This window comes from Eretmochelys imbricata, chromosome 4 (assembly GCF_965152235.1).
Source record: "Eretmochelys imbricata isolate rEreImb1 chromosome 4, rEreImb1.hap1, whole genome shotgun sequence".
In the NCBI taxonomy this organism is placed as follows: Eukaryota; Metazoa; Chordata; order Testudines; family Cheloniidae; genus Eretmochelys; species Eretmochelys imbricata.
This window is the reverse complement of record NC_135575.1, coordinates 34,099,922-34,121,095: the sequence shown is the minus strand read 5'-3', so window position 1 is coordinate 34,121,095 and position 21,174 is coordinate 34,099,922. Positions and strand designations below refer to the sequence as shown.

Below are 21,174 nucleotides of genomic sequence, written 5' to 3'. Positions count from 1 at the left end.
TACCTTAAAGTTTAAATGAGGGCAATTTCAGAATGGCAGAACTAACGTAAAACAATGCAGAAATGTGAGACGCTACTCGGCTTGACTGAATATCCCTGTATTCAAGATTTTAGAGGAAAGTTCATAGTACTTGATATCTAAAGGGTTAACTACTGTAGTGAGGGCAAAGTAGTTGCTCTACGCGAAAGAGTTTCATGGCTGTTTAAGCATAGTTAAACCTTTACAAGGCTGCATGCTGATAAAACAGACAGAATGATGTGTCCCTGAGCATAAATCTCTGCTTCCTTATGTGAAACTAAGTACTCATTGACCACTGCAGAATTCAAAATGATTCCATCTGTCACTTTTTAAACAGCAAATAAATCTTCATGCTATTAGTTTTCCTGTGAGGTGGCAGCTGTTGTTTTCAGAATGGGTAAACAATAAATGAGGTTCTTGATATATACTAATCCAGTAAGAACAAATTAGCCTGTGTCACATCAGACATTGGGGAGGAGGCGGGAGCTACTTATAAATTAGATAGTTTGTTTCACTTACATAGATCTTTGGCATTAGCAATGAAGAGAAAGAAAAATACAAAAAAAGTTCATTGTTTAGTTATGAGTTAAAGCTGTACCATCCAAATTCTGTGCTAAAATTGAAAGTCACATTGACTTCAATGGGAGTGGTGCGTACATACAAATCTGAGAGCTGGGTTCACTCCTGGTTTATTTGTTTATATTGTGGTAGCACTTAGAGACCCCAGCCCCACTGACCTATGTGCTTTACAGCAGGTGTGGGTGTATCCAGTTTCTTTTTTCATGTTTCCCTTAACTGTGTTGCCCGTCAGCTTTAATCGTGGCCACATTTCAGGCAGCATCAACATTCCATTTGGCTCAGCATTCACTGCGGAAGGAGAACTCGTCCAGTGCCCTGCTACTGCCACACTCCAGAGCTTCAAAGGAAGAGTTGTTGTGATTGTAGGACATGTGGTGAAGAACACGGCTTCTGTAAGTTTATAGCTATAACATATACTCACTCTAAATAAATTCATGAAAGATAAGTCCATCAGTGGCTATTAACCAAGATGGGCAGTGATGGTGCCCCTAGCCTCTGTTTGCCAGAGTCTGGGATTGGGCAGCAGCAGATGGATCACTTGATGATTACCTGTTCTGTTCATTCCCTCTGGGGCACATGGCTTTGGCCACTGTCAGAAGACGGGACACTTAGCTTGATGGACCTTTGGTCTGACTCAGTATGGCCTTTCTTAAATAATGTCCAGGCCCTGAATATTAATTTTTAGGCACCAAAAAATAAATATCCCTGTCTGTCACTTAGCAAATGGATGCCATACACATGTTTTGGGAAGCCCTGGTTTGTGTGGGTTTTTTTTGTTTGTTTTTGGCCTCTTTCCAGTTAAAGAGAAAAGGATTTGTATTTCTTTTAAACATTTAGTGTCTGGAAAATGTCAGTGTTTGATGAAAAGGGATTGCTAAAAAAGAGGTAATTGTCTTACAGCTTTAAAAAGTTCATTTTCAAAATGACCAATTTCTGAATTTGCAATGGAGAGAGCTACTTTTGTGAAATGGCTTGGTGATCTTGCCATCTCTGTAGAATTATAAAATTCATCCAAATTTCCAACATCCATGGAAAGGGGGAATAAGAAGAACGGTTTTAAGTCTAAACAAAATGAAATATTATACCCAGCCAGGAAGAATACTGGCACTTACTGATCAGGCTTCCAATATTCTGGGTATCCTTGGGCCACTCTGCCCCAAGTGCTAAGGAGAAAAAGGCACATCCCTTTAAATATGCTACTGTCGGGTGACAGTGGTGAAGCGTCTCTGTTTTTAAGCATTTGGAGGCAGTGATCAGACTTGCCTCTTTATTTCTGTGGCTGAACATTAATGACTTTACAAGCCAATGAGGAGTGGAAGTGCTTCTCTTGACATTTTTCTTCTGAAGGGAAATTAAATTGGAAACTTTCCCTTTGTTAGTAAAGTTCTTTGACAAATTATCTTCCCTCTCTAAATTCCTTTCTGAGAAAGAGTATAACTTAGTTTCATCAAAATCTCGAAGTCTCTGCACTCAGAAAGGACATGAGTTAAAGGCCTGATACGGAAGATTAGAATGCTGTGAATTACCAGTGACTCTTCACATGGCTTATAGCAACAGAATGCATCTGTTTTTTGGATTTGTTTGAAGCACTTCACTATATCCCTAAAGGAGGAGGAAAATAAATAGAAACGTCCGTGTTGGTCGCTTACAAAATACATTCAGTGATAAATATCTATTCACTTGGATGGTACCAAACAGAGGTAGTATGTGGGCTGACTATACAGCAGATCTAGAGTAGTCTCAGATCAGTGAGTGTCTTGGCACATGCAGTTATGTGCATTACAACTGAGTAAGTCTATGATAAATATTTCAATGTGAAAATCAATTTAAATAATCACAGTAGCTCACTAAATGCCTGAACACATAAATCCTTCCCCGGAGGAACAAGTGCAGAATGCATAAAATGCTCAATGCCAAGTGGAGATGATTTAATGGAAGTTTTAAGCATTTGATGGTGGGTTACGCAGACGCTTTCAACAATTACATTTTAAACCACTAAACATCATCATCTATCTTAATAAGAGCTTTACTATTCAACGACTTCCTGGGAAAAGGGGACAGGGAAATAAAAATGCCCTGGTGTATCAATGATGAGTCTCATTATTGAAGACATCCCACACATTTGCAAATCAGTTCTCAGCAGTTGTCTTGAAGGATCATTTTTGGAAACACTTTATTTGAAACACAGAGGCAACATGGGTACTAATTTAAGAAAAGAAAAAAAGAAAAAAACTGATCAAGCTACCAGTGGGAGTTGTCTTAACTAAAGACTGGGTAAAGGCTTAGGGATTTGACCTCTCCATCACTCACACTAGATTTGTATGAAGGGTCCTGTACTTCCCTTTTTGCATGATATGATGCCGCTTTGTATACCAACCAGAGTAACCTGGGCTTTCTTGCTGCCATATCCGATTTCAAATTCATGTTTTTATTTATTGTCCACTACTGCCGTAGGCAGGGCTTGAAAAATTTACCCCACCCTACTAGACTCAGAACTAAACCCACTAACCAGGGTGAAAGATGCCTCCCCGTCCCCAAAGCCATGCTCTCTGCAATCTAAGAAAACACAGTCTTTGTGTTTATCTGTACCATTGTCAGTAATCTATTTAATATATTTTGAAAAATGTAACTTACTCTGAGGGAGTGAGAGAACCTGGATTTGTGCAGGAAATGGCCTAACTTCATTATCATGCACATTGTGTAAAGAGTTGTCACTTTGAATGGGCTATCACCAGCAGGAGAGTGAATTTGTGTGGGGGGGTGGAGGGTGAGAAAACCTGGATTTGTGCTGGAAATGGCCTAACCTGATGCTCACTTTAGATAAGCTATTACCAGCAGGACAGTGGGGTGGGAGGAGGTATTGTTTCATATTCTCTGTGTATATATGAAGTCTGCTGCAGTTTCCACGGTATGCATCTGATGAAGTGAGCTGTAGCTCACGAAAGCTCATGCTCAAATAAATTGGTTAGTCTCTAAGGTGCCACAAGGACTCCTTTTCTTTTTGCGAATACAGACTAACACGGCTGTTACTCTGAAACCTGTCATTATGCAAGGCACTGCATTTAGCCGTATGGAGTGGAAATCTATCAACTGCATGAAAAAACTTGCACAGATACAGACAGACATCATCTTCCTTTCCAAATGCAAACAGATGGACATCGTACCAAAAGGACTGAAGGTAAAAAATCCATTACAATCTACATACCACACAGACTATGCTGACAGCTTGTGCCACACGCTCTCAAAGAAACTGCGGAATCACCTGATCAACATCCTCTACAGCAAACAGGGAAAGATTAAGAATGAGCTCTCAAAAATGGATACTCTCATAAAAAACCAACCTTCCACACAAACTTCCTCGTGGCTGGATTTTACTAAAACTAGACAAGCCATTTACAACGCACACTTTGCTTCTCTACAAAAGAAAAAGGACACTAAACTTTCTAAACTACTACATGCTACAAGGGGCCACAGCAATGGTTCCCTCAACCCACCTAGCAATATTGTTAACCTATCCAACTATACTCTCAGCCCAGCAGAAGCAGCTGTTCTATCTCGGGTCCTCTCCTTCTGCCCCTCCACCCCCACGAACATGATACAGTTCTGTGGTGACCTAGAATCCTATTTTCGACGTCTCCGACTCAAGGAATATTTCCAAAATACCTCTGAACAACATACTAATCCACAGAGGTCTCCCTACCAACACTACAGAAAGAAGGATTCTAGGTGGACTCCTCCTGAAGGTCGAAACAGCAGACTGGACTTCTACATAGAGTGCTTCCGCCGACGTGCACGGGCTGAAATTGTGGAAAAGCAGCATCACTTGCTCCATAACCTCAGCCATGCGGAACGCAATGCCATCCACAGCCTCAGAAACAACTCTGACATCATAATCAAAAAGGCTGACAAAGGAGGTGCTGTTGTCATCATGAATAGGTCGGAATATGAACAAGAGGCTGCTCGGCAGCTCTCCAACACAAGTTTCTACAAGCCATTACCCTATGATCCCACTGAGAGTTACCAAAAGCAACTACAGCATTTGCTCAAGAAACTTCCTGAAAAAGCACAAGATCAAATCCGCACAGACACACCCCTGGAACCCCGACCTGGGATATTCTATCTACTACCCAAGATCCATAAACCTGGAAATCCTGGGCGCCCCATCATCTCAGGCATTGGCACCCTGACAGCAGGATTGTCTGGCTATGTAGACTCCCTCCTCAGGCCCTATGCTACCAGCACTCCCAGCTACCTTCGAGACACCACTGACTTCCTGAGGAAACTTCAATCCATCGGTGGTCTTCCTGATAACACCATCCTGGCCACTATGGATGTAGAAGCCCTCTACACCAACATTCCACACAAAGATGGACTACAAGCCATCAGGAACACTATCCCCGATAATGTCACGGCTAACCTGGTGGCTGAACTTTGTGACTTTGTCCTTACCCATAACTATTTCACATTTGGGGACAATGTATACCTTCAGATCAGCGGCACTGCTATGGGTACCCGCATGGCCCCACAGTATGCCAACATTTTTATGGCTGATTTAGAACAACGCTTCCTCAGCTCTCGTCCCCTAAAGCCCCTACTCTACTTGCGCTATATTGATGACATCTTCATCATCTGGACCCATGGAAAAGAAGCCCTTGAAGAATTCCACCATGATTTCAACAATTTCCATCCCACCACCAACCTCAGCCTGGTCCAGTCCACACAAGAGATCCACTTCCTGGACACTACAGTGCTAATAAACAATGGTCACATAAACACCACCCTATACCGGAAACCTACTGACCGCTATTCCTACCTGCATGCCTCCAGCTTTCACCCTGACCACACCACACGATCCATCGTCTACAGCCAAGCTCTGCGATACAACCGCATTTGCTCCAACCCCTCAGACAGAGACAAACACCTACAAGATCTCTGTCAAGCTTTCTTACAACTACAATACCCACCTGCGGAAGTAAAGAAACAGATTGATAGAGCCAGAAGAGTTCCCAGAAGTTACCTACTACAGGACAGGCCTAACAAAGAAAATAACAGAACTCCACTAGCCGTCACCTTCAGCCCCCAACTAAAACCCCTCCAACACATTATTAAGGATCTACAACCTATCCTAAATGATGACCCAACACTCTCACAAATCTTGGGAGACAGGCCAGTCCTTGCCTACAGACAGCCCCGCAACCTGAAGCAAATACTCACCAACAACCACATACCACACAACAGAACCACTAACCCAGGAACTTATCCTTGCAACAAAGCCCGTTGCCAATTGTGCCCACATATCTATTCAGGGGACACCATCACAGGGCCTAATAACATCAGCCACACTATCAGAGGCTCGTTCACCTGCACATCCACCAATGTGATTTATGCCATCATGTGCCAGCAATGCCCCTCTGCCATGTACATTGGTCAAACTGGACAGTCTCTACATAAAAGAATAAATGGACACAAATCAGATGTCAAGAATTATAACATTCATAAACCAGTCGGAGAACACTTCAATCTCTCTGGTCACGCAATCACAGACATGAAAGTCGCTATCTTAAAACAAAGAAACTTCAAATCCAGACTCCAGCGAGAAACTGCTGAATTGGAATTCATTTGCAAATTGGATACTATTAATTTAGGCTTAAATAGAGACTGGGAGTGGCTAAGTCATTATGCAAGGTAGCCTATTTCCTCTTGTTTTTTCCTCCCCCCCCCCCCCCCCAGATGTTCTGGTTTAACTTGGTTTTAAACTTGGAGAGTGGTCAGTTTGGATGAGCTATTACCAGCAGGAGAGTGAGTCTGTGTGTGTATGGGGGTGGGTTTTTGGAGGGGGGTGAGGGAGTGAGAGAACCTGGATTTGTGCAGGAAATGGCCTAACTTCATTATCATGCACATTGTGTAAAGAGTTGTCACTTTGAATGGGCTATCACCAGCAGGAGAGTGAATTTGTGTGGGGGGGTGGAGGGTGAGAAAACCTGGATTTGTGCTGGAAATGGCCTAACCTGATGCTCACTTTAGATAAGCTATTACCAGCAGGACAGTGGGGTGGGAGGAGGTATTGTTTCATATTCTCTGTGTATATATAAAGTCTGCTGCCGTTTCCACGGTATGCATCTGATGAAGTGAGCTGTAGCTCACGAAAGCTCATGCTCAAATAAATTGGTTAGTCTCTAAGGTGCCACAAGGACTCCTTTTCTTTTTGCGAATACAGACTAACACGGCTGTTACTCTGAAATCTGTTCATATTGGTTTTGTTTTATGATTCTTGATAACATTACTGCTGTCCAGGGAGGTTTTCTAAATAGCAACAGAGAAACTGACCAAAGAAAAGGATTTTCATAAAATACTTGCACTGACTAATATTTTTTCCCCCAAAATCACTCGAGTACTGAAACCTCACTTGTAGAGCCTGATTAAAACTGTCTCTATTAGCTATTTATGGCTGGTACATGTTAAAACTGTATCAGATTGCCTCTGTTCAGAAGGTTCATAAATTCAACGACTTGTGTTTCTGCATCTCTCTATAAAAACCATGGCAATACCAACTTCATCCTATACAAATGTTTGAAGATGTATTTCACCAAGCTGAAATTGGGGGCATGGGACTGGACTTGTCCAAAATAGTAGCTATTAATTTATTGTTGAACATGGAACAATGAGCTAGTTAAAGTCACACTTTTACTTTCTGTTTTTCATATTAGTAAAACCAAACAAAATTTTGCACAATGAAAAGTTGTAATAAACTCTTAATTTTAAGTGTTGTGTCAAACTATTCCAAGTAAAAAAGAAATTAGTGTTTGTTGGTGCCTAATCCAAAAAAGGCACTAAAATGATCAGATGTTTAAATGTATTGATTAAATACAGGAAAGAAGGAAGGGACATGAAAAATGCTGCTGAACAAAGTGACTGAATAACTGTAATTAGAAAGTGGAAGATCTCATTTTAATTTGCATTAATACCTTGCTTTATATCATTACAATGCATCCAAAGTTGACTGTCCCTGAATTGATTTGTAGAGAATTCTTCCTTTTCTACATGCATCCTTTGTTATTGGTTTAGCTTCCACATGATGAAACACTTAGACTAGCTTTAGAAAGTCCTTTCTTCCCATATAGACAAAAACATTTGCTTTCAGCAGGAGAAGCAGGAACACAGCAATGGTAAAGAAACTAGTTCTGTTTTGGCTTCATTTAAACACTTCCGTAGGCCAGGATTAAGCCATGCTAAATCCTACTTGTCAATAACCCCTTAATTTAACTCACCCTGAAGATTAAACAAATAGGTTGGCTGATATATGAGAGCCTGACTGAATGTGCTGTTAGCAGAGTAATATTAGCATGGAAAGAAACTGAGGTTGAAGCTGAGTGTAGTTAATGCAATGCACTGCATTCTGGCCCCCCTGGAATGTTTGTTGCCTTGAGGATGGCTGTAATTTTATGTGAATGTGCAGCTTCTGGGTGGTTACTGAGGAAGGCCTTACTGGCCAAATAATAGCCTATATCTTGCAACAGCAAGAAACCACTAAGAAAAAAGGGTGATGGGAGAGAGTTAAACAGTCTGAATTGAGTCTGAGTAAACAACCTTTAAAGGATTGAAATAACATTATATTCTTATGCTTCTTATGCTTTACATTCTCATGCTAATTTATGTCTTAAATATCCCCTCCCTACATTTGTACATGGGAAATGGACTCTTAAATTCCAGCATGGATACTGGATAACTGAAGTGGAGTGTATAACGGTTAAGCTGACATTTGGATATGCACAACAGCAGCTCTTGCTTAATTTGTGGCTGATAGAATTTCAATACATATTTAAATCAGTGATCGAAGTTTGAGAGTCAGTGAGCTAAAGATGGATCAATGGTGTAAGTCACAGAAATGTGGCGAGGGGCTAGTTTTGTGGGTAGGAGGTCACTATTTACTTATCCAAAAATATCAATTCTGATGCATTATCTGTGGGGGGGGGGGGGTGTTTATTTTTAATGAAGTTTAATGAGGTCCTGCTTTTATCTGTGTTACAGCCAAGTTGACTGAAGTTAGAAGAGATCAATTGACTTGACCAATGTCAGAGAGAGAGTTAGTGGCTTAGCCTCAATAGTGACATTCACTTCTACCTGGGCTGGTGTCCTTGGAGAAAATTTACCATTTTCCTGACTTGCCCAGATTATTTAAAGCATCTCTTATTTTTAGTTAAATGTTTAACTGGAAAAAAAATGTTTTCAGACCATTTTTTCCCTGATAGCAATACAAATACACAGATTATATTAGCCTAACTCTGTAATCTTAAATCACCAGCCGATCATTTCTCAGCAGTGAAGCAATCTCTTTAACAAGAAGGCATGTTAATATAGTAACATTCTTAATCTGTTGATGATAATAATTAGACTCTGACTTTTTCTTACTGTGGGAAAATATTGTTGGATGGAATGCTGGGAATAGTGTAGGATCTCACTACAGAGAGATGGCTGGTCAGCCATGGAGCAGAACTAAATGAACCATCAGTCTTGTGTTTTTATAGTTGTACAGTGAATCCTCAGTCATGGAGTTTGAACTTTTGATTGTTTTTACATTGATTATTTTGACCTGGTAAAGTCATTGCTTTATTATTAATCCATTATGTAGATCATTTTTTAAATTCCTCTTGCAAGCTGTTGTACCGTAATACTGTAATAATTCTCACCAGTCAAGAGTAGCTATGAGATAAGATCTATGAATTATCCCCAAAGCAAAGACAAGCAATCTGGGTTTTGTATGAGGTCTTCTTGACTCTTTACAAAGCACAAAGAAAAATTTAAGTTCAGCCTCTCTTTAGTATGACCCATTCCTGGCCCAAGATGATGTCTTCTACCTTACGAAAATGACATATTGTCTGAATCTGCCTGGTGACGCTTTCACATGGCAACCTTTCCTTTTCCTTTTAAAAAAAAAAAAATGAGGTGGGGAGGAAATAGGTAGCAACTGAAAACAGATTATTTTATAGCATTGAGAGACAATTACCAGAATGCATTTTTGCTGACTACATTCTTTACATGACTGAAGACTGAGTGTAGCATGGTACTGTTAGATAATTACTTGCCAGACTTCTGAAAGTCAGCAAAATTTAAAACATAAGCATCTAGCTGTTACATTTAAATTTTAAAATAATTATTTTTGAATAATTACATTACATTTAAATCTATGTTCAAGTCAGCAGGTAAGGTAGTCAGTGTATAATTACCAATATTAATGAATGTTCTTGTTCCTAATTATCTTAGTACTGCACTAAAGATGTTGCATTGTGTGTTTAAAGTATTGAATTTGTTACTGAGAAGTTTGATGGTTTCGATTATATGGAGGCTGGGAATTTTCAAAGGAACCTAAGGGTGTTAAGTGCCCAGCTTCCATTGAATTGCAACTGGATTTTGATACCTAACTTGCTCTCTTGAAAACCCCAGCCAAAGAGGCTAGTCTCTTCAGGTTAAAGGTTGGTGCTACTTTCATGTTTAAAAACCCATATTTTGATACATGCACACCCTACTAACTTAATTAAAAAACAAACAGAAATCTCTGAACTTTCACATGGGTGAAATATTAACCAAGGGTCACTTTTTTTTTTTTTTTAAAAGACTGAGAGCCAGATTTACAAGTGCAGGTAGGCGCCTAGCTGGATTTACAAAAGAGCCTAAGCATCTTAGGGTACATCTACACTTTGAGCTGGAGATGTCAGTTCCAGCTTGAAGAGATATATCTGCGCTAGCTCTGATTCTATTAGCATGCTAAAAGTAGAATGTAGCTGGACACCGTGAGTGATGGGGGAGGGACTAGCTGCCCTGAGAGCATATCCTTCCAAGACACTAGGTACACGCTCAAGATGGCTGACCCCTCAGATCACTTGCACCGCCTCTGATTTTAGCTGTCTCTTCAAGGTGGAGGTATAAATTCCAGCTCAAAGTGTAGACGTACTCGTCGGCACCTATCTGCATCTAGCAGCAACTAAATACCCTTGTAAATCTGGCCCTGGAGCAAATATATAATGTGCATGGTCCCAGTGCAAATACGATAAAGTCCTTATGATTCCCAGTGGACATTTTATGAAGTTGGGAAAAAGAGAGCTGCTGTCATCCCCACTCTATAATTCCAAACACCACAGGATCACAGGAGAGTGATACAGGGCTGTGAGCCAGGAGGTCATCCTGAGTTCTTATCTCACCCCTACAACTGGCCTTAATTACTTTGCACTTACAGTTTGCAGTACTACACAGACATTATTTAGTTAGGCTTTACGTTGCCCTGAGCAAGTAGGTTAAACAAATAAAGTTAAAAAAGAAACAGAGTCAGGAGAAGTTTCCCCGCTGTTCCTTTGCCAGCTCATAAATCAAAAGCAGCCTGGCCTAGAAACCCCAAAAGTGTATTATTCTGTTATCCCTGATGAGGTTAATGCCTCTGACAGTTATTAGAAAGTTTGGGTTATTTTAAGGAGGAGTTTGATCTGTCTGTCTGTTTTATTAGATGTTTCTGGTTCTAGGAGGCACTGATAGGCACTTGTGGAGCCCTGAGCTTTAACTCCCCAGAAATTTCCATGAATTCTGGGGGAAACACTGACATAAGGGAAGCGAGACTGGTGCTTCACCTCCCCCGAGCTGAGCCCTCTGTGAGGGCATGAAAGATTGATGGGGCTGAGCCAGTAGTTTGATCTGGAGATGCCATGCTCGAAGGGTTCCTTCAGAGATGTCAACCTTGCAGGTTATGTTTTGGAACTAGGAAGCTCCATGTGGGCCTTGCCTTCCACTATCCATATGGTACAGAAAAAGGAGACTAGACTTCAACATGATCTCTTCTCTGAGCAGGAACTTTAAGCCCTGGATGGACTTCTGTCATTGAGCAATTCTTAAACACTTTTAAACAAATAAAGCAATTCTTAGACAAAAAAGAAAATAACTGAAGTTAAAATTAAACCAGCATACGTCTGACTTTTGGGCTGGAGATGGGAGGGGAAATGTTTCAAAAGAACAATATCCCATTTAAAAACAAATCCCCTAAACGAAACTTCTTGGAAATTCTGGATGACTAAGGGCCTTAAAAAAAAAAACAAAAACAACCAACCAAAAAATACCAAACACTTTATTATCAATTGATACGTTTTCTGTTGAATCCTAAAATGGTATTTTTCCCCATTATTGTTTCACAGCCCACTCAACCATATTGATATGAGATGTTAGATTTCGTGGAAGTGCTTTGGTTGGTACAAATTAGCTGCGTTACAAGAACATTCTCAGGAATTGGGTTACTTTTCACTTTCAGCTGTTCTCAGGAATGTTTGTGTTTGCTATTGCATTTTCACATTCCTAAATTGAAGATTCAACGCTTAGGGCAGCATCATTCTCTTTCATGTACATTGACACTCATATAACCTTATCTGATTCCAGATAATAGCTGTCCATCTATGTAGATGAATGGAATATTTTCATTCAAACTCTTGTGTGTAGCACCTTTCAGTTATCACTTTGTAGCTGAAGTTATGGAATGGAAAGTGTATCTTCAGTATGCAAAGAATTCTTCCTTGATCTTGTTAGAACAATAAGTGCATTTTTAACATACTGTGTGTTTACACTAAATTTATACCTTAACTCCTTCCCTTTCTTCCTTTTCAGTATATGGTGCTACTTTAATAGTTATCAAGTAACAGTGCCTAGCTAATTGCATTTTTTGATGTCCATCACCTGAATATCAAAGTGCAATGTCATTTATCGGGAGTATCTTGACAGCAATAGGTGAAAGCACATGGCAGAATGCGATAGCAGGATCCAAATGGCCAGTTTGTGGGTGGCAAGCTAGTGTGCACCCTGTCTTGAACTCACTAAGTCTCCAGGTAGACAAGCCCTTAGTGTTTAGAAATAGTTGTACTAAAAATACCTTCTCTGAAGCAGTGGGATTCAGTGTCTGGCTAGTGCAACAGAGAAAGCTTGTTCATGGATACTAGTGAATAATTTCTTTGCTTGGTTCATGTCTACTCTCCTTCACTAGAATCAAGGGCAGCCTACTGGTTCCATTTTACAGTAAAACAGCCTGCAGTCCCCCAGCTGAAGCTTTTGTAACATATGTTTACAAAGCAATAGAAAGAAATGAACATTTGAGGAATCTTGTAACAATCTACAGGTAGTACAAAGTTTGGATGAGAGAGATCTCTGACATGAGTATCTCATTGCCTTCCGATTCTTTGTGTGGCTTTGCTTCCTTGTACTGATGATTGGTCACAGCATTCTTTCACTTAGTATTCTGGTACACTATGCTATTCCTCCTTCCTTCCCCATGCACCCTTTAATTTTCCCTGGCCACAGGAATGTCTGTGAAAGCAAGAAATTTAAACAGCACTATCATGATGGCCAGCCTGCAGAGAGTTGGGAACTGACTGTAATCCATTATGGCTCAAACTGCATTCTGTCACAGGAATCTCCACTATATACATTCTGAGACCATGATGCGTCTAGTGTAATACAACTGGTACCCTTGAAAGCTGTGTGGTTTTACTGCTTTGAGTAGTCTGGTATAAACACAGTTTGATAAATGATCCCTAGGGGGATCTAAGGTTCCCAGTTAAACCATGGAGATCATTATGGCTCCTGATACATGATGGTACTTAAATGATGGAAAGAAGGGTCAAACGTACTGTGTATATTTCTATGTAGAGCTGCTGAAATATGGCATCCAACACTAAATTAAAATGAATTTGCTTCAGCTGTGCCTGTGCCTCTTTTTGAGCATTTGAGTAAAGGAGTTTTATTCACAAGAATGCTTAAATATTAAATATTTGCAGGCTCAGTAGTTCACACTGAAAAGGGCATATTTTATGCGGAATTAATTGGTGCTTAACCCAGAAAATGGGCAGATTCTCAAAGCCGTCACCAGAAACCTGGGATGGTAGTGGCTAAACAATCCATTCAAAGATCTCCGTGCACCTTCCACACACTCAGTTATTTGCTGCGAATGTGACATGAGGAAATTAAATTGAACTGTGCATGCAGCTAGTAAATTTCATAGTGCCCTAACATTTTTGGAACAATGACTTCAGCAAAGCCTATGTGACCTAGAAAAGAGAGTCAGTCAATTTTTCTAGTATTTCTTAGTATTTCCTAAATCCTATTTATCTGGTGCCTCTCCTTGAGAGACTTAAAGCCCTTTTCCTGAAGTTATACTTCTCCAGTCAGGGAATAAAAACAATGCCATTCCACTTTTGTTGTTCAATGACAAATAAACATACCTCAAATTTTGAATATTAATTAGTGAATTCTTGCAAATAATGTTTTATCTGAGTAACTGATGCATTTGAGGAAACCACGATCTGTTTGTGAACATTGAGATTTATAAGAAAGGGGGACACAAGAATTTTACATGTCACAAGGATAGTTGGAATTGAGATTTGAATAATGCTTGCACAATTTATGTATATTACAAGAAGCCTTTTTTAAAAAAAAAAAGTTTTACAGGTTATTCCAAACTAAGCATTCCCAACACCAATTGGCTTCTGTGCTCACAGTACCCTGTAAATCAGGTCACTTTTATTTAGTTGCAAAATAAACTATTTAGGTGCTAACTTTAGGCCCCTATTTTGATAGTGTGTCTTAGTATTTGAAAAAGAAAATATCAGCCCATCTACAATGGATAATATGGTAGAATGACACAATCATGTGAGGACATGGGGGGAGACTAATTTTTAGCATTCTGAAATTAGAGTTTCTGCTGCTGACACCATAGAAGAAATCTATCGGCGGCTCAGAAGGTCACACTACTTCATGGTATTTGTATGTCAGGAATTTTACTCATTTTAGACTGTTAATTCTTAAAGTCTGTGTTTGAGCAACATTAATTTTCTCTTTGTATTGTTTGTTTTCTCATGTCTTTAAAGTTTTACTACGTGATATTTGTACATAACTGTTAAGTTGTGAAAAAGACTTGAAGTTGATGTAAATATTTGAAATAATCTTTCCTCCCTGTTCCTTTGAGCAGTATACATGCCAGAAATAACCCTTTCACCTTTTTTGATAATGCAAGCTGCATACAGTGTACCTTGGCAGGATAAGATTCCAGGTGGCATTAGAACATTTTTCCATACAATTCCATCTCCAATCTTATAATTAATGTGGGATGCACAACTCCTGTTCTTCTCTCTCTGGCTGACTTGCCTATCTGCAAGAAGCAGGAACCAATGCATACAAGAAGAGAAATATAAAAAGTTAATATTTTAATTAGGGAGACTGAAGGAAGTTTTGGTAATGCCAACAAAACACTTCAAATATAATCTAATGCTGAATCCTACAGCTGTTTCTGCTTTCAGAACAAAATATACAAATAACAGAACATGAAATTGGCATTGTCTTTTCTTTTCCCCCTCCAGTAATCAGATCAGGTAGTTGTTAAGCTAGGGTCAAACCCTGGCCCACTCCAGCTCTGCAGCATGGAGCCATCTGATGCTGTGGAGCACAAATGTTCCCCAGGGCTGCAGAGTTCTCTTGGTGTGTTGGGATTAGGAGTTAGAGAGGGATCTTGTATGACAGCCAGGAAGCTCCCTCATAGTAATGTTTGTGCCCCTGTCCTCCAGCTGTCACCCACAAAGTTGAGAGTGCTGGGGATGACATCAAGGGAAGACAGTACACCTCCAGTTTCCCAGAAGAAGAGTATGGGGTGTCTCTGACTGCTGGTGGTTAAATGAGATAGGTTGAACAGCACCTAAAGCAAGCTCCTGGTTGACCACTCTACACTGGTATAGTCTGGCAGAGCAAAAACATCCCATTATGCTTATCAGGAGTTGAAAAACACATGCATGGTAATTCAAAACTCTCTGTGTGGTGTGTTTTATTTTAAATGCTACTTAAGGACCCAGGATTATGGTCCCTGCTCTCCCCTCTGGCAGTTCTGGAAGAGTTGCAATAACCTCCACAGGCAAAACATGGAAAAATGGGGACAGGGAACCTCAGAGAGCAATTAGGGTGTGGGAATGTCACTGTGTAAGTCCCCAACCTGAAAGATTCTGTGCCTTGCTCTGGCAGACTGAATACAAAGCCCCTCTGTCATCTTTCTACACTGGGAACAACTGTCCTCAGTTAGTTGACTTATGAGGAGCTTGATTACGTGCAGGTAGAAGGCTAATATATGTCTTGCTCCTGTGTGACTGAGCTATGATTTAGGCTTTGACCAGGGTGTCCTTTGTCTGGCCAGGCCTACTAGCAGCTGACTATATAAACATCAGTGTGTGGTGGTTGATGTGATCTAACTGCTTCAGTTTGTGTTCGTGATATTGTCCTAGATGTTTGTCCCTGGTGGTCTTTGATAAGTCCTGTCAATGGATTTCTTTGAGTGTCCTGATGAATGGTCTCTACAGTTCTCCCAAATGCTAATCATAGAATATCAGGGTTGGAAGGGACCTCAGGAGGTCATCTAGTCCAACCCCTTGCTCAAAGCAGGACCAATCCCCAACTAAATCATCCCAGCCAGGGCTTTGTCAAGCCTGACCTTAAAAATATCTAAGGAAGGAGATTCCACCACCTCCCTAGGTAACGCATTCCAGTGTTTCACCACCTTCCTAGTGAAAAAGTTTTTCCTAATATCCAACCTAAACCTCCCCCACTGCAACTTGAGACCATTACTCCTTGTTCTGTCATAACTACCACTGAGATCAGTCTAGATCGATCCTCTTTCGAACCCCCTTTCAGGTAGTTGAAAGCAGCTATCAAATCCCCCCTCATTCTTCTCTTCCGCAGACTAAACAATCCCAGTTTCCTCAGCCTCTCCTCATAAGTCATGTGTTCCAGTCCCCTAATCATTTTTGTTGCCCTCCGCTGGACTCTTTCCAATTTTTCCACATCCTTCTTGTAGGGTGGGGCCCAAAACTGGACCCAGTACTCCAGGTGAGGCCTCACCAGTGTCGAATAGAGGGGAACGATCGTGTCCCTCGATCTGCTGGCAATGCCTCTACTTTTACATCCCAAAATGCCATTGGCCTTCTTGGCAACAAGGGCACACTGTTGACTCATATCCAGCTTCTCGTCCACTGTAACCCCTAGGTCCTTTTCTGCCGAACTGCTGCCAAGCCATTCGGTCCCTAGTCTGTAGCGGTGCATGGGATTCTTCCGTCCTAAGTGCAGGACTCTGCACTTGTCCTTGTTGAACCTAATCAGATTTCTTTTGGCCCAATCCTCTAATTTGTCTAGGGCCCTCTGTATCCTGTCCCTACCCTCCAGCGTATCTACCTCTCCTCCCAGTTTAGTGTTAGTGCTTCCCGTGACCCCTTCAGCCTCTCCCCCAGAACAAGCATATACTTTTTGTTAAATTTTCATTAGAATCAGTACCTCCTCCTCAAATTCCTGTCAGCTCTTTACTTACAAGAGCTTTTACTCTGCCACTTTGTTCCCATCTCACGGTTACTTTTGCTGCCCTGCCTCTCTCCTAACTATTTGAATACTTGCTTCTCTCTACAATATCACGTCTTTCTTCAAATCACCCAACTAGCAGACTCTGTTTTTCTGATGGTCTCCCCACTCCAACTGCTGTTCCCCAGTTGTCACAGCCTCTCTAGTCTGGTTACCATGGGGCTCCCACAGCACACCAGCAGGATTTACATGGGCCATTTGTCAAATATGCAGTGAAAGCTCATTTCTAACTATACCCTGATTACTGGGGCATGGCAAAAGTATTGTGTAGCACAAGATTTATGATGTACAAACCCTAAATGAGAAGCAATTATGTGTGATTCAGATTCACTTTTTAAATAAAATGAAATGGCAGTCATATTAAGACCAATGTGTGCTAAATCCCTATTTATAGTTAAAGTTTAAAATATTAATAGACACTGTATGTAGCTTTTGAAGAGTTATTGATGAGTAAAACGTGATAGATATATGATGTAGGTATGACGAGGTATAGATACGGGATGAGATAAATATGTCATTAAGAGCGTATGGTAATTTTTCCAGCATATTTTTGATGAATATAGCACAGGTACTTCTTTTTAAAAAAAGAAACACATCCATATGTGTTTGTGTGTGGTTAGTGACTGTAAAGATAGTGGGGGAGTCTGAATACGCCTCAGGAATAGTTCAAATGCATATCGCAAGAAGCTCTGGTTCATAGAACTTTCCATGGATGCGGGGTATTTATTCCTCTGTTGCAAGCTGACATCACTTGGCAGCTACATATCCCATCTTGCTTAATGCTGTAATGTTTTTCTTTTTGATCCTTTGAATCTTCCACTGACTGACAGAAGCCAATGAGGAAGGAGAAAGACACATCAACATAGTCTGACTTTGGTCTTCCCTAGGGTAGTATCTCCACGAGACATGACCCTAGGAATTCCCTGACACTGATCAGCTGTGACCCCTTATATTATCTGAACAAATCTTCAGTGATCAGAGAGCATGTGCTGAATTCTCACTCCCTATTCACGTCTAACCTGAATCACTTGGAAAGGAATGCAGTAACTTTGTTTGACATACAGATGTACAAAAATGAATTATGTGCATATTTAAAATGCCTTTTAAGGGTGACATAAAACACACACATTACAAGGTGAAAATTCCAGCTGGGGAAGTTTAATACTTGGCTACTATTAATTGTTGTTGTTTGTCGCCCTCAAAGGAAATGCCCCGGTCTTTCTGTTTTAGCATTGAGCAGGTAACGCTGAAGCATGTAGTCTTAAGCCTTGGTAGCTATTATAGCGTCCTGGTCATTTAAATGGGAAGTAGACAAAAAAAATTCTTCCAGCTACAGTTTAGTGTGCCAAATTCAGTTCACATGGTGGCACTAGAATGGAAGTTATTGCCCTGTTGGAGTTGGTAATTTAGTTGGCTGGCAGAAGTAATTCTTAGTGCTTTATACTTCCTGTGAGTTGTGCAAATGGATAGTAAATGGTAAAAAATCAGGAAGAAAGCAAACGTTGTACAGACTTGTTAAATTGTGGGGGTGGGAGTTGGCTGTGTGTTTTCCAAACAACATTTGGTTGGGAAAATTGAATGTCAGGGTAACGCACTGATCATAATGACAGATGCTGGCAATTGGATGACTATGGAGAATTTTATCTCCACTTTTAAACCACTAGAGGATGGTTCCTCTGGATCAGATGTTAAGGAATAGTGATGAGTGAGGAAACTGGACCTGCAGATGTTTGTACAATACATCATCTGTAAAGAGAATTCAGAGCGACCAATGTGAGGCTTTTCACGACCACCAAATTTAATGCAATGCATACAAACAAACAAACTCTTATAGGCTGCTATGCCATAGTAGTTAGTAGGAAAGCAGTTCTGTTGTGGGGTTCACAGGTGAATGCAGATATTATACAGGGATATTATTAAGGTTATCCTCTGTTTCACTTCGCTTTCTTAGCTCGGAAAAAGGAGTGCAATAGACAGCATACTAACGATGTGTATCTGTTTCAGTTTGCAGCTCATCTAGTGCAAATCAAATATCCAAGAGTCTGCATTCTGGATGGAGGCATAAACAAGATCAAGCCAACTGGTCTTCTGACAGTTCCTTCTCCACAGATATGAACCACTACAAATTTTGAGAGAATTTAAAATTAGAGGGTTCTGTCGACTGTGTGTGAGCATCATAAACCCTAAGGGCATTAAGACATCTGCAGTATACAAGAAATCCAGATTATTAGTGTCTTTCCATGTGGATCTGGAGTGAAAGAGCTTTGATTTTATCATTTGACATGGAACTTCAATTGGACTGGATGAAAAATGTGAAGCTTTAATTCTGGCAAGGGACTTCTTTCAGCAGCAATGAAGTCTGCATCGAGCATTGTCAGATTCCAGTAGAAAAGCAGTGTAGCTCAGGTAAATATTTAGGGTCTATACATATTTCAGCAAAACAGGAGAAACCATTGCCAGAGAGATCACAGTTGCATTAAATAGATTATGTTTTAGAAATATTTTAGAGAGTGAACATTGAAAGTAATAGGCTGAAATTGTATCACACACATCTTACTACAAAGAACACTTTTTTTCTATCAAATCTTTAAAGAATAAATGCTGCATTTAATGATCCACTTTTGCTCTGGGCAGCTGTTTTCTGATCTGAGCAGGAAAAGAAAATAAATAAATCCCAAACTGGAAATCAGTGTTCGGAGTGCTGCTGAATATATCCAGATATATACCTTCTTTTAGAGAATTGTTCATTCAGATTTCCTTTGCTCTGTTATTACCGTAGCTGTTGCAGAGTAGGCCTCATCCTGTGCAAATAATTTAATGACGTTTCCTGAAACATGAGAATTCTTAAAATATGCAGGAAAAGTAGGCTTCTGACTGTACTGTGGGAAATGACAAAAGATTAATTAGCCAAACAATAATAATAGTGGTCCATGTTTGAAACACTGATGAAGGAAAAAAAGCAGTTCTGTTTTTCACACGATAGGACTCCCCAACCTTAGGACTCCCCAACCTTTCATAGAAATGTACATTCTAATTGAAGGTGGAAAAGGTGTACTGGGTGATCTACTTTATTCCACCTGCCAATGTAGTCACTTTTTGAAGGATCACTTCTTGAGTCTGAACTTTAAAACTGACACACTGATTCAGCAGTCATATCTCTAAAATAAAATATATGCCAGTGCTGCAGTTTTGTGAAACCAAGTACCACAAGTGGGATGAGATGGTTTTAGGTAAAGAGAATTTGGAAATGACTTTTCTTGCAGTCAGAAGCCAAGAGTGTCAAAATCAGAGATAGGAACAGGAAATGGGGTCTGTCTGCTGCCAAGGAGCTAAAAGGGAGGGTGACTTTATTTTTTGTTTTGTTGTTTGTTTGATTAAAGGCTTTATTTGTGTGAGACTCACCTTTTGATTATGGTGAAAAATATCTGAATTCTATGCCTCATAATTTTAGCTTAACCACAGTTTAGCCCCAGCTTTGCTATGGTTCCAAAAATTCATTTTTCTAAGTAAAATTTTTAAAAAAACCTCTAAAAATCTACAATAATCTATATCTTCCTGTACATCACTGATAAAAGTACAATATCTTTAATCCCAAAAGATGTGATGCAGGCTGTAGGCTCCCTAAATCAATAGCATTAAAATAAATGTATTGTGCTCTAATGCCCTGAGAGCAAGAGCCAGTGAGGGAGGGCTGATGTTTAAAGGGAAAAAACTTTGAGATGGTACTAAGAATCTTCCTATAACTTTAAAATTAGAAAACTTCCTTGTGCATTCTTCTGAGTATTATCTGATTTTATAATGTGGTTGTAGATATTAAAGTAGCTTGTAAAATAAAAAAGCATTAAAGATTTGTTAGTGTGAGCAGATGGGAGTTTGTCATTTGAGTTGACACAATGTTCCTTTTTTTAGAGTGGTCCATGAACTATAAAGGTTTACAATAAAAGTACAGTGTTAGTATACAAGGACTTACTCTGGAAAAAGTGACTAAAACTAGTGCTTGCCCTAGTTTGGGAATTCATGTGATGATTTGGTTTTAACTTTGCAAATAGAGCATTGCAGCAGCTCAGTATATTTACATTTTTTCTTTCCTTATGTCATAAAAGATTAATTTCCAATATTAAGCCATTTGAAGAAAGGCTAAATACGGACCATGTGCTCTTCTGTAGA

General features: G+C 40.0%; 1 protein-coding gene across 3 annotated transcripts in view; it reads left to right on the top strand.

The window, feature by feature from the left end:
* TBCK (TBC1 domain containing kinase) overlaps positions 1-20,868 on the top strand; it is a 188,080-nt gene extending 167,212 nt beyond the window's left edge. The window contains exons 25-26 of one of the 3 annotated variants that reach the window (XM_077815107.1): positions 830-989; positions 19,012-20,868. In XM_077815107.1, the coding sequence (XP_077671233.1) occupies positions 830-989; positions 19,012-19,122 (271 nt within the window). In that variant the 3' untranslated portion in view covers positions 19,123-20,868. The remainder of the gene's footprint in view (positions 1-829; positions 990-19,011) is intronic. The other 2 variants (XM_077815108.1, XM_077815109.1) reach the window with 2 other exon arrangements.
* Positions 20,869-21,174: the final 306 nt, after the last annotated feature.